The 13,457-nt window shown below is 39.0% G+C and overlaps 1 protein-coding gene across 1 annotated transcript in view; it reads right to left on the bottom strand.

Annotated features, from left to right (window-relative positions):
- Positions 1-13,457, bottom strand: part of POLQ (polymerase (DNA directed), theta) — a 178,955-nt gene that overhangs the window by 121,884 nt on the left and 43,614 nt on the right. The window contains exons 7-8 of the mRNA XM_006864198.1: positions 5,990-6,160; positions 3,950-4,049 (exon numbers count right to left, since the gene is read on the bottom strand). Coding sequence (XP_006864260.1) covers positions 3,950-4,049; positions 5,990-6,160 — 271 coding nt within the window. The remainder of the gene's footprint in view (positions 1-3,949; positions 4,050-5,989; positions 6,161-13,457) is intronic.

Below are 13,457 nucleotides of genomic sequence, written 5' to 3'. Positions count from 1 at the left end.
ACAGGGTCGCTATGGGTCGGAACCGACTGGAAGGCAATTAACAACAATATATATATATATATATACAGAGAGAGAGAGAATATACCTCAATGCCGATAAAATGTCTTCAACACATACTCTATTTGATTTGGTTGATTTGAAAGGGGTAAAATCCCTCAGCCCTTCATTAATCATCATAAACAAAACTTCCCCAGTACACTTTAGAAATGTCTGAGTGTAGCCTTTCTTTGTCAGCAAGTAGCTAGCCTGCATGTGTTAATAGGACATTTTTGGGGAAAGTAGCAGGAGAAACTGTGGGCAACTCCAAGAAACTGTGTGTGCTGACTGTCTGTTCAAACAATAGGAGAGTCGAAATGTTGTCCACAAAGTCTTCTATTAGGTCAAAGGACAGGTAACAAGCTGTAGTCTCTAGGTACTACAGACTGGGTCCAACCGATTGCTCAAAGTGAAGGGAGCTAGATAAAGGGTCCATTTCAGGCCAGCCATGAATAGGAACTGACCACCCAAAAACAATCTGCTCTTTTGGGTACTCAGGAAGTTCATCCTGAATCCAAGGTTAAATAGAGAGGGCTAGAAAAAGTAGAACCCAGTCTACACTCAGTTACAATAATATGCCTATCTAGAACCAAAAAATTTCTAAGCATGACTTAACAGCTTAAACCATTTATATATCTCTCCTGGAGGATAAATGTTCACAATCCTTAGCCGAGTAGCCAAAATTTCCGAAATCTGACTTTTCGTTTCTCCTATTTTCCCCAAACTCCTTAACCAGGATGACTTCCTCAGCATTTGCAGGCATATCTTACTCTCTTCTCCTGACCTTTGTGTTTGTAGTTCCATTGGCCCAAATGTGTTCTAATCTAAACTCCATTCACAAAACCGGGTTTTCTGTGACAATTATCTTAGCCCAGGATTAGTCTATCCTCTTTGGCAACAATCTGGTAAATGATCAAACATTACCTTCTGTTGTTTTGTTTGCCTCTCTGTGCAACCTTCTTCCCTGTTGTTAAGCACGGTCAAGTTGGTTCTAATAGTGACCATCTATGGGGTTTCTGAAGGAACTCTGGTAGCATTGTGGTTACAAGTTGGGCTGCTAACTTCATGATCAGCAGTTCAAAACTACCAGCAGTTACACGGGAGAACGATGAGACTTTCTGTTACCGTAAAGAGTTACAGCCTCGGAAACCCTATGCAGGGTCACTATGAGTTAGAACCGACTCCACGGCACATAACCATCATAGGGTTTCTGAGAAGTGACTAGTGGGTTTGAACTGTTAACCTAGCAATTAGCAGTTACATACTTATCCTACAGCACCACACCAGGACCCCGCCTTCCTCCCTAGTAAGACCTTTAACTTTGTAAGAGGCAGGAACTTTGCTAAAGAGCTTCCCAGACTTTTTGATTTCTGAACTATTAAAACCTTTCTTAAAATACATTTTATAATGTTTTTAGATAAACTTTCTGTAAATTTTTGAAACTGACAAAAGGTTGTTAATTTTCTAATAAAGGACAATTTTTTTTTCAATGTATAGATACACACACATATATATCTTCATTTGAAAAGAAACATCATTTTAACATTAAATAATTAGGAGGGACAATTTCAGAATTTAAACTACAGTTTTGTGAAAATTTTATTCACTTATCTTTATTTTTACAGTGAAAATTTCATCAGAGACCAACACTGGGTAAGGACTAGTATTTGGAACCACTGGTGTGGTGCTGTGTGTTAATAAGCTGGACTGCAAAGTCAGTTTGAACTGAGAGGTTGGTGGTTCAAGCTCACCAGCGGCTCCTCGGAAACCCTATACAGGGTTGCTACAGGTCGGAACCGACTCGACAGCACTTAACAACAACAACTCTAAATCAAGATAACAGGACTGCAAGAAAAGAAAGTAATAATGATTCTAATTATTTATGAATATAAGTCATCATGGAATAGTTTAAAGATTTTGCCATGGAAACTGGAAATACATTTTCAGAAAAATGAAACATGACCCACATCTCACATCACATACAAAAAAACACAACATGGATTAAAGACTTCAATTTAAAATCTAGAACTATAAATACCATCAATGAAAATAATAGGGACCAACTTTGATACATGGCATAAATACACTATCAAATTAACTGAAAACATACAAACAGCAGAAGACAAAACAGATGACTGGAACCGCCTAAAAATTAGGCATTTATGTGGAGTGTAGAATCAGCACTGGACTATGAACCACAGATCAGCAATTTAAAACCACTAGCTGCTCCTCATAAACTCATAGGGTCACTATGAGACAGAACTGATTGATGGCACTTAATAACAATTTGCATTAAAAGATTTCACCAACAGAGGGCCATAGGATGGGAATTTTTTTGTTTTTACAATGACTTAGTCAGACAAGTGACTAATCTATAAAACCTATAGAAAACTACAACACCTCTGGTGTAACTCTGTGGGATAAAGCACTAGACTGCAAGGTTGCATTGTTGGTTGAACCACAAATAGGCAGTTCAAACTCACCAGCCACTCTTTGAAAACCCCATATAGGGCTGCTATGAGTCGAACCAAACTCGAGGGCACTTAACAACAACAATACAACACCTCTACAAGAAAAAGACAAATAACCCAATTAAAATATGGGTTGTTGTTGTTGCTGTATAGCGTTTCCAAGGAGCAGCTGGTGAGCTAGAACCACACTCCTTGCAGATCAAAGTGACTTTGCAGTCCAGAGTATTAGCTCACTGCATCACACCAGGACTACAATATATGGGTAGTGGGCATAAACTAATACTTCACCAAAGAAGATACTCAGTGGCCAACAAACAAATGAAGAAATGTTTGTGATCACTAGCAATTAGAGATGCAAATCAAAACAATAATGAGATATCACCTCACTCCATCATTAATAACAAAGTTCAAAAAACAAAAAAACAAGCGATGGCAAGAATGTAGAGACACTCGGACCCTCCTACATAGCTAGTGGGTTATAAAACGGTGCTAAAAACATACAAACAGCAGAAGACAGAATAGATGACTGGAACCTGGAAAATGGTATGGTGCTTCCTCAAAAAGTTGGAAATAGCAATACTACATGATCCAGCAATTCCTCTACTTGGTATGTATCCCCATGATACAAGAGCTATGACACGATTAAATATATAGGGACACCCATGTTCATTGCAGCACTATTCACAATAGCAAAAAGATAGATACAGCCTAAATACCCATCACTGGAAGAATGGATAAACAAACTTTGGTACATAGGCACAATGGAATACTATGCAACACTGAAAAGTAATAATGACTTTGTGAATCACCTGATAACATGGATGAACCTGGAGAATATTATGCTAAGTGAAATTAGTCAGTCACAAAGGACAAATATTGTATGAGCCCACTATTGTAAAAACTCAAGAAAAGGTTTACATGCTAAAAGAAACATTCTTTGATGGTTACCAAGGGTGGGTGGAAAGGAAGAGTAATCCACTGGCTAGAGGGTGTTGTTGTTGTTAAGTGTCATTGAGTAGATTCTGACTCATAGTGATCCTGTATAGGGTTTCCAAAGAGTAGCTGGTGGGTTTGAACTGCCAACCTTATGGTTCAAAGTCCAGTGCTGATCCTACAGTGCCATACCAGAGTAGATATGTATTAACTTGGGTGATGGAGAAGGCAATATATAACAAGAGGGAGATTGGCAGAAGAATGATGAAGACAAGTGATGGTATGGAGAGAAATGTAAGAGTTAAAAGGGGACAGAGGTAAATACTGTTATAGACACAGTACTCATGCAGGTAGATACATGGACAGATACACAGGCTGAATGGTATGGGAGGGAGAGTGGGTGTATATCCACAAATCTATAAGGGTTTGACAGAGGACATTTGTACATAGGTATTTACCTTTGCTGCAAACACACCTATGAATGAGGTGGAGCATACAGGGGGCATTACCAAACACCTGAGGCAATGAGTTGTCGGCCTGGGGGCTCAGAACAATAGTCTCAGGGACACCATGGTCAAGTGGCATAATAAAGTCCACAAAGACAATGTTCTACATTCCAATTTAGTGAGCAGTGACTGAAATCTTAACAGGTCACGAGCAGCCATCTCAGGTGCAAATATTGGTCTCTCCATAGTAGAAGAAAGAAGATCAAAGAAAATCTAAGACACATGGAAACAATAGTCTAATGGAGTAATGGAAGACATAAACATCAGTCTTCATGACTCTAAGACCAGAAGACCTAGATGTGCCTGACTGGCTGCCACTACCAACTGCTCTGAAAAGGAGCACATTAGAAGGTCTTGGATAGAGTGGGAGACAGTGTAGAACAAAACTCAAAATTATAATACAGACCAGGCTTACTGGTCAGAAAGAGACTGGAGGAACCTGAGACTATCATCCTCAGTAACTCTTCATGTCTGGAACGATTTTTAACCAAGTGGTGGATAAGTGTTTACAGTGGGGACTAAAACACTAATCAGGTATGCTAACCAAGGAATGGTCAACCATTCAAGATGGTGACAAAATTCAGAGGGGTTGGGAAGGATGGTGGAATGAAAATAGGAAGCACAGGGAAGAAGTAGGATGACTCTTGCTGCATGCAGGGGATTGCAGTCATTGAGATAAAACACAATGCGTGACTTGTTGGATGTAAAACTGATCATCTGCTTTATAAACCCTCACCCAATTCACAATAAAAAGTTAAGGAAAAAAAAAAAAGATATGGTACAGAAAGAATCAATTCAGAGGGAACAGGGAAAGAGATTATAATGTTGAAACAGTGCCTAGTTTATAAACCCTTCAGGAAAAATTTACTTGTTAGAGCTAGGCTTGCAATATCCATCACCTGGCCTTAGGATGCCACTGGGTATAACAAAGAAAAATATTCTAATATTCTATGACTAGAACAGATCTTTGTCTTCCCTAAATTTATCTTATGCCCCAAGGGAACATAAGCTAATAAAAATGGTAAGAAAACAGTATTCGTGTGAAAATCATTAAAAATATATACTAATAGTTATAGCTATATTATGGATCACTGCTCAGCTATAGAACAAATTACATAACAACACACATGAACCTCATAAATTATGCTGAGTGAGAAATCAAGCATAAAATGATACAGATTATATTACTCCATTTATATGAAAAGGACCAAAATAATCTAGAGTGACAGCAGTTCAGCAGTTGCTTGGGCTGGGGATGGAGGGAGGAGACTGATGGCAAAAGAACAGGAGATAACATTTTGGAGTGATGGAAATGTTCCACATTTGATTAGAGTGGTGATTAAACAGGCACATGCATTTGTCAAAACTCACCAAAATACATATTTTAAATGGGAACATTTTATTGTATAAATTATACTTCAAAAAAGATTATAAAGGAGCTTCAGAGAGTTCATGAAAAAATGAAATGAAAAGATAATAATTTTTCCACAAACTTTTTGAAGGCTCCGTACGCATATGTATATGTATATATATAGAGAGAGTGAGTCCTGGTGTGGTGCTTAGGATAAGCGCAGTATTGCAAGGTTGGTTTGAACCACATGGTCAGCAGTTCAAGCCCACCAGTTGCTCCTCAGAAACCCTATACAGGGTCTCTCTGAGTTGAAACTGACTCAATGGCACTTAACAACTACACATACATATATACATGCATATGTGTGTGACAATCTTTTTAAGAGCTTACATTGCTTTAAAAATATAGAAAAGCTATGCTCCCTTTCTCCAGAAAAATGAGTACACATGAAGCTAGGCATACAGCTTCAGAGCCATATAATCCCGGAAGAACTTTATTATATAACTATACATCCAGTGTTCTAACAAACTGAAAATGACTCATTTTTTATACCGAGGACAAGGAGAAGATTAGATTCATAAAAGCATAGTTTTGTAAAAAAGTCCTCTAAGGAAAAGTGTTGACAAGATAAAACAGAGTTGCTAAAATGGTCATTAACATTACCTTCAAGCAAGCTGTCATTTCTGGGAGACTTTCATTTCCATCTGTAACTTACCCTTAGTTTGATGGTGTAGATTATAAAATTCTCGGGCAATGGTATCTGCCAGCTTCTCACACCATTTCTTTGATGGGCAGAAAAGTAATACTGAATGGTTATCATGAATGGTCTCATAGCATAAACTAACAACATGGTCCTCATCTCCCTAAAATGGAAAGAGAAATCATCACTCTAGTGGTACTTTTCAAATATTTTCACATCAGTTTAAAGTACTACTTTGGTTTCATGGAGAAGAGTTTTCATACCCCAGGCATAATAAAAATCAGTTACAAAGAGAACAAACAAGATGGCGGATCAAGTGGAAGTGTAGTAAAGTGCTCCGCCAACAACAACACAGAATACCCGACCAAGCAGGCTCAGGGGATGGTCCCAGAACTCTGAACCACATATAAAGGAATATTTAGAAGGTTGGAAGGTTTACAGCTGGGGGAATTTGTGGCAGAAGCAAGAAATCCATTGCTTACTATCAGGGAGGCTCAGCTGCTCCAGGAGCCGCCATCTTGGGTGAGACCAAGCGTGGAAAGGATCAGAGCGGCCACAGACGCCTGGCAGAACCGCAGAGATAAAGGTGTGGACATTCTTCTCTTTTGGTAGCTGTTCATTGGTCCCATGCTGACTGTCCACCTCCATTTTGGTGACTACAGGGGTGCCTGAGTAGTGGGCACACCAGCCCCACCCTTGGAGGGTTCTACTATGCATGCGCATAGATCTCCTCGAAATTTAAAGCGACAGTTTCCAATTAAAACCAAACAGCCACAGCCGGCCCTAAACTGTTTACAACTAGAAAAAAGGCCTGAACGGGGATTGTAGAGCAAGACAAGCAGACAAAAGAGGAAATAGGCTGAAAATTAAGTCCTAAATTACGTCAAAATAACCAACAATGGTATCTTGAAATTTCTCAGGAAGAAAAGTGAAAAGGGAAGCCTATTTCCTGATCACATCTACATGGCATTCAGACAGCATAAAAAATACCAAAATACATATCCATCTAAGTATTAAGGCCACAGATTAACCCCTGAAGATGCCCCAAAACAGAAGCAGATGACCATATCTGCACATGTCCAGAAATGAGACAGAGTGACTGAGGTAAATGAGCTGGAAGTAGACGTACACTCCATACTGGAAGATGGGCAGGCTTTGGAAATGCCTGAGAAGGAATTCAGAAAAATGATCCCAAAATGTATCAAAACACTATACAATGGAGTTGAGAAATATAAGGAAGAAGTCAGGAAAGAGCTACAGGAAAAAGCAAATAAGATAGATACAGCATTGGAAAGAATTCAAAACCTACAGAAAGAGGTCCAAATGATTAATAATAGAATATCAGAAATGGACAATACATTGAAAGGGCAAAGGAATAGAATTGAAGAGATAGAAGCTAGAACTAGTGAGCTAGAAGATAAATTTCTCAACGCTATTTAGAAGAACAAATACAAAAAAAATCTGAAGAAGGCTTAAGATTCATATCGGATAACATGAAGAGGAATAACATAAGAATTATTGGCATTCCAGAACAGGAACAATCACACAAGTCCACAGAGGAGACAGTTGAAGAGCTTCTGGAAGAAAATTCCCTAACATCATGAAAAGTGAAAAGATAAGCATTCAAGAAGCTCAACGAACCCCAGGATGGATAGACCCTAAAAGACAATCACCAAGATATATAATAATCAAGCTCTCCAAAATCAAACATAAAGACAGGATCCTGAAAGCAGCTAGGAAAAGAGAAATACAACATACAAAGGTAAGCAAATCAGATTAAGCTTGGGTTTCTCAACAAAAACCATGCAGGCAAGAAGGCAATGGGGAGACATATATAAAACACTGAAAGAAAAAAACTGCCACCCAAGAATCCTCTACCCAGCAAAGCTGTCAATCAAATACGATGGTGTAATCAAAATATTCCAGGATAAGCAGAAGCTAAGGGATTTTGCCAAAGCCAACCCTGCTATGAAAAAAATCCTAAAGGAAGTTTTGTGGACTGAGAACCAACAAGAACACACACAACTACAGAATGACGTATGTGGCAGCATCAACCTGAACTCAGTCAACAAATGGAAGAGTCAAGAACAGAATAAAAGAACAAAGGATCTGGGAGGTCAGTCTATGATCAAAACAATTACAATGTGAAAAATGGTAAACACAGAAGAACAGAGATCCAGGTGGTGGGAAGGTCAGGTAGATTACTGGTTAAAATAGACTATCTTAAATGGAGGGAAGAACTAATGGACTATAAGGTAACCACAATGGGGTTGAGGTGGGGGATTTACTTTGGGTGTTGGGAGGGCAATACAAGAAGGGGGGAGGAGGTGGAAGAACAAGATAGGGGAACACTGAGACAGGTTTGCATGGCCTAGTGGGACAGAGGTAAATAGTGATGCATACTCAACCTTGGAACAACAGGGCTCTGGGATACAGGGATCTAGGTATAGCTTGAAGAGGGTAAATAATACTAAAATCCTTGACTGCCTTATGAATATTAGTTTCCCTTGCCTACGACTGTAAAATAGACACTTGAGTGGGATAGAAAGGAATGTTGGGAAACATGATTAGAGAAAACTTATAAGCCCGCCTTCAGCCTATAACTGATTAGAATACCTAAAAGGGGTTCTACAGCTTGCCCAGTGAAATATGCTTCATGCAAAGCCTTTACAGAGTATAGGACCTTAGGTGGAATTCTGAGTTCCATCCACAACCTTGTGAGGTGAGACATTCCCACTAGAAAGGACAAGCAGACTGAAACAACTACAGTGACAGAAGATACATCTTCATGATGAGCCTGACCTATACTGAGAGCAGTAGTTACTCTAAATACCAACAGAGAGGGAAAGAGTCTTCAAATCAAATATCAATGTTATCCGCTCTGTGCACAGGGTAGATAGGGATGGGCAACTTAGATATTGGCTACATAAAATGAGAGGGCAATAAAGGCACGAAGTGACTGGCTTGTTTCAAGAGGGAGCTTAGTTTAAGAGTATGGGGGCAAAGAAATGGTTCCCACTGAATAGCTATCATCTTGTCTAGATGGGTCTGGTGAAAGGAGATGGGGATAAGATTCGTAAGATTCAATAGTGAATAATTGTTATCATGACTAATCGCGACTGTCACACTTGTAAAGGTAAAGTTTTATAACAAAAAAAGGGGAGTGGTTAATCTTACAGTCCAGAAACAGAGGATGCTAGGACCATCAAGAAAGGAATGCACAAGTAGAATGCGGGACCTTATCCAGAGAAGCAGCAGCGCCAGAGATGGAGGCAGAGATGGGGGCATGGAGAAGGGGAGCAGCTGAGGACTCTAGGTTCATGGACTAAGAAGAGAAGGACTAAGAGCTGGTGACCAGGAGCAGACTTGCAGAATGTGCCCTTTGGAGATGTAAATTATTATATATGCCTGAGTGGTTTTTTTTGTTTGTGTGTTTTTAAAAAAGCTAAAGTGGATAGAGAGAAATACTGTTTACTGATGGTATATGGAAGGGATTATAATCAATGTAATGAAACAATGCATATGAAATGTTGAATGTGAAACTGATGATGTGCCCTGTAAACTTTCACTCAATCCACAATAAAAACCTTAAATTAAAAAATTTTAAAAAAGAATTATATACCCATAAAAAAAAAATCAGTTACAAAGTCTTATGTGTACAACAGAATCACCTAGGGATCCAGTTAAAATGTAGATACTGCTTCAGCATATCTGGAGTGGAAACTCAAATTCTCATCGGAGTGATCCAGTCCAAAGTCCTGATACTAGCTTTGTTCAAGAACATGAATGGATCAATCCTTTGCAAATAATTATTACAAAAAATAATATTTTAGAGTATAGGTTTAATGTGAAAAAAGTAATTACAAACAGAAAACATGAACAGACACTTCACTAAAGAAGACATTCAAGCAGCCAACAAACACATCATTAGCCATTGTTGTTGTTGTTAAGTGCCATCGAGTCGGTTCTGACCCATAGCGACCCTGTACAGGGTTTCCGAGGGTGTAAATCTTTACGGGAGTAGAAAGCCTCATGTTTCTCCCGCAGAGCGGCTGGTAGTTTCGAACCGCTGACCTTAAGGTTCGCAGCCCGATTCGTAACCACTACGCTACCAGAGGGAGATACAAATTAAAAGAACAATGAGTTATCATCTTCTTCCATAATTAATAGCAAAGTTCAAGGAAAACAAAAAGCAACAAATGCTAGCTAGGATGTGGAGAGACTGGGACGCTCCTACACTACTAATTGGACTGTAAAATGGTACAAGCACTGTGGAAATGGTATTGTACTTTCTCTAAAAGATGGAAATAGAAATACCATGTGACCCCACAATCGCTCTATTTGGTATAGATCCTGAAGAAATAAGAGATGTGACATGGATATCTGCACACCCATGCTTACTGCAGCACTATTCACAATAGCAAAAACATGGAGACAACCTAAATGCCAACCAACTGAATGGTTAAACAAACTTTGGTACATACACACAATGGAATACCACAAAACTATGAATAATGATGAAATCTGCAAAATACGTTACAACGTGAATGAACCTCAAGGACATTATGCTGAGTGAAATTAGTCAATCACAGGAGGACAAATCCTGTATGAGACCACTGCTATAAAAAGTTAAGAAAAGGTTTTCTTAATACAAGAAATATTCTATGATGGTTACTGGGCAGAGGAAAGAAATTATTCACAGGCTAGAGAGTTAATATGGGTGATGGGGTAGGCAATATACAACCAGAGGAAGGTTGGCAGAGAAAAGATGAAGGTAGTGGGAAACAGGATGGAGAGTAAGTGTTAAAGTGAATACACGTAAATTCTGTTAATTGATGGTACATGCAGGGGGTTGCCAATCACTATAATGAAGCAAAGTATTTGATCTATTGAATGCAAAACCAATGATATCTCTAAACCTTCACTCAATTTACAATAAAGCTTTTAAAAAAATGAATTACACACATAGAATGGAGAAGTTATGGATTCTATATTGAATACTTGAGAAAACAAAGAGGCATAAAGCACTAGCATGCATGTGCCTTTCAAATTTCAGACTCTATCTGTATTGTTGGACATGATACAAGGTAAGACTGGTAGGCTGGAAAGTAGGTTGTGGTCAAACCAGACAATCTTCTCAAAGCTCTGCTAAAAATATTGGTTTTTATTCTAACAGTATTAGCAGGTTTCAGAAACTGTAAATCTTTATGGGAGCAAACAGCCTCATCTTTCTTCTACAGCTAGTGGGCTTGAACCACTGACCTGGCAGTTAGGGGCCCAGTGCCTAACCCACAGTGCCATCCGGACTCCTTAGCCACCAGGACTCCTTAAACAGCAGTAGAGGAGGGGGGAAATGAACAGATTCAAGAGTTTTTTAGGAGGCAAAATTGATAGAACGTGGTGATAAGATGGATATTGTTGCTGTTACATGCCCTTGAGTTGGTTCTGACTCATAGTGACCCTGTATACGGTATTTGAGGAGTGGCTGGTGGGTTAGAACTAGTGACCTTGCAGTTAACAGTCCAGTGTGTATCCTATAGTGCCACACTGGTAGCAAAAATGATGCTTAGATTTTTGTTTTATGACAACTCTAAGAATAATAGATGCCATTAACAAAGAGAGAGATGTGTTAGAACAGCAAATTTGAGAGTTAAGATACTGGATTAAATTTTGGATATACAGAATTTTGATGTACTTTTGAAATACCTAAGATAGCATAGTGGTTACAAATAGGGCTGCTAACCTCAGGGTCAGCAGTTCGAAACTACCAACTGTTCTGCGGGAGAAAGATGAGGCTTTCTGCCCCCGTAAAGATTTACAGCCTTGGAAACCCTGTATAGGGTCGCTGTGAGTCGGAACCGACTCCACATAACAACAACAAGAAGATATACTAGGCAACTGGGCATGTAGGGAGCGATTTGGAGCAGTGTGGAGGTAGAATGCAAAGGAATGGGTACTAAAGCATATGGTGGTGGTGGTTATGTGCCATGGAGTCAATTCCGACTCATAGTAACCTGTATAGAGTTTCCAAGGCTGTAAATCTTTACAGGAGCAGAAAGCCTCATCTTTCTCCTGTGGAACAGCTGGTAGTTCCAAACTGCTGACCATGAGGTTAGCAGCCCAACTTGCAACCACTACACTACCAGAGCTCCTTACTAAAGAATATAGAAAACAAGAAAGACTAACTCTCAGTCAATATATAAACAATCAAACTTTTAAAAAATACAGATGACTTTACTAGTACCATAAACTGCAAATTCACAACTTTTCCTGAACCCATCAGAGAGCTGAATTTGTGGTACAACCACAAAATCTAAGCAAAGAGGGAGACCACCAAAGAGAAACAGGGCACACCCACCCATAGGCTCTTTTCCAAAGACCCCAATGGGTGTTCACAAGAAAAACAGTATTCTGGTTCCTACCCCAATCCAAACACTGCTTGCAATAATTCAAATGGCCATTCTGTTCCAGGAAAATTAGCAATTCACCACTCCATATGCTTCTTTATCTAATTAGTTTTTGATTGTTGTTGCTGTTGTTAAGTGCCTTCGAGTCGGTACCGACCCATGGCGACCCTGTATAAGGTTTCCGAGGAGTGGCTGGTGAGCTTGAACCACTGCCTTTGAGGTTCAATTTGATTTTTCAGTCCAGCACATTAACCCACAGCACCAAGTATCTTCATCCCTTCCTTGGAAGCTCTAGATCCCATGATTGTTATCTGTAACGATTTCACTTGGCTTTTAGAAATCTTTTGTAGAAGGTCTGAATAGAATATCTGCATAGTCTGCCACCTTCTTGATCACCAGTCTCTTGGATTTTTTATACAAAATCTGCAAGTTTAACCTTTTTGTCTAACTATGCCTCCATTCATAGATTATCATTATTTCAGGATTATGTATATAATAGTATTTTTATATGTGCAGCAGCATTTTTATCCTGTCTTTAATGACTTTCTGCATACATTTATGATGTCATCCCATAATTTATCTGGTCTTCAGTCATTAATGATCAGTGCATTAAAGCATTAAATTTATTCTTGAGATAGTCTGTGAATTCTGATGGTATATACTCAAGGTCATATTTTGGCTCATTCTGATTTTCTTATGCCTCAACTAGAACTTGAATATGAGCAATTGATGGTCTATTCTGCTGTCGATCCCTGGCTTTGTTCTGACTGATGATATTGAGCTTCTTCACTATCTCTTTACACAGATGTATAATCAATTTGATTCCTGTGTATGCTATCTAGTGAGGTATATGTGTACATTCACCATTTATGGTGTCAAATAAAAGTATTTCCATTAAATAAAAGAAAAAAAAGGCACAAAATCATGCTGAGTGAAATTAGTCAGTCGCAAAAAGAGAAATACTGCATAAGACCACTTCTGTAAAGTACTAAGAAAAAGAAACTATACTGAAAGGGGGCAGGGGAGGTCTGTGTTGGGGGTTGGGAAGGTGGG

The sequence above is a fragment of the Chrysochloris asiatica genome, unplaced genomic scaffold, assembly GCF_000296735.1.
Source record: "Chrysochloris asiatica unplaced genomic scaffold, ChrAsi1.0 scaffold00061, whole genome shotgun sequence".
In the NCBI taxonomy this organism is placed as follows: Eukaryota; Metazoa; Chordata; class Mammalia; order Afrosoricida; family Chrysochloridae; genus Chrysochloris; species Chrysochloris asiatica.
Note: the sequence above shows the minus strand (reverse complement) of the source record. Positions and strands in the feature narration are given on the sequence as shown.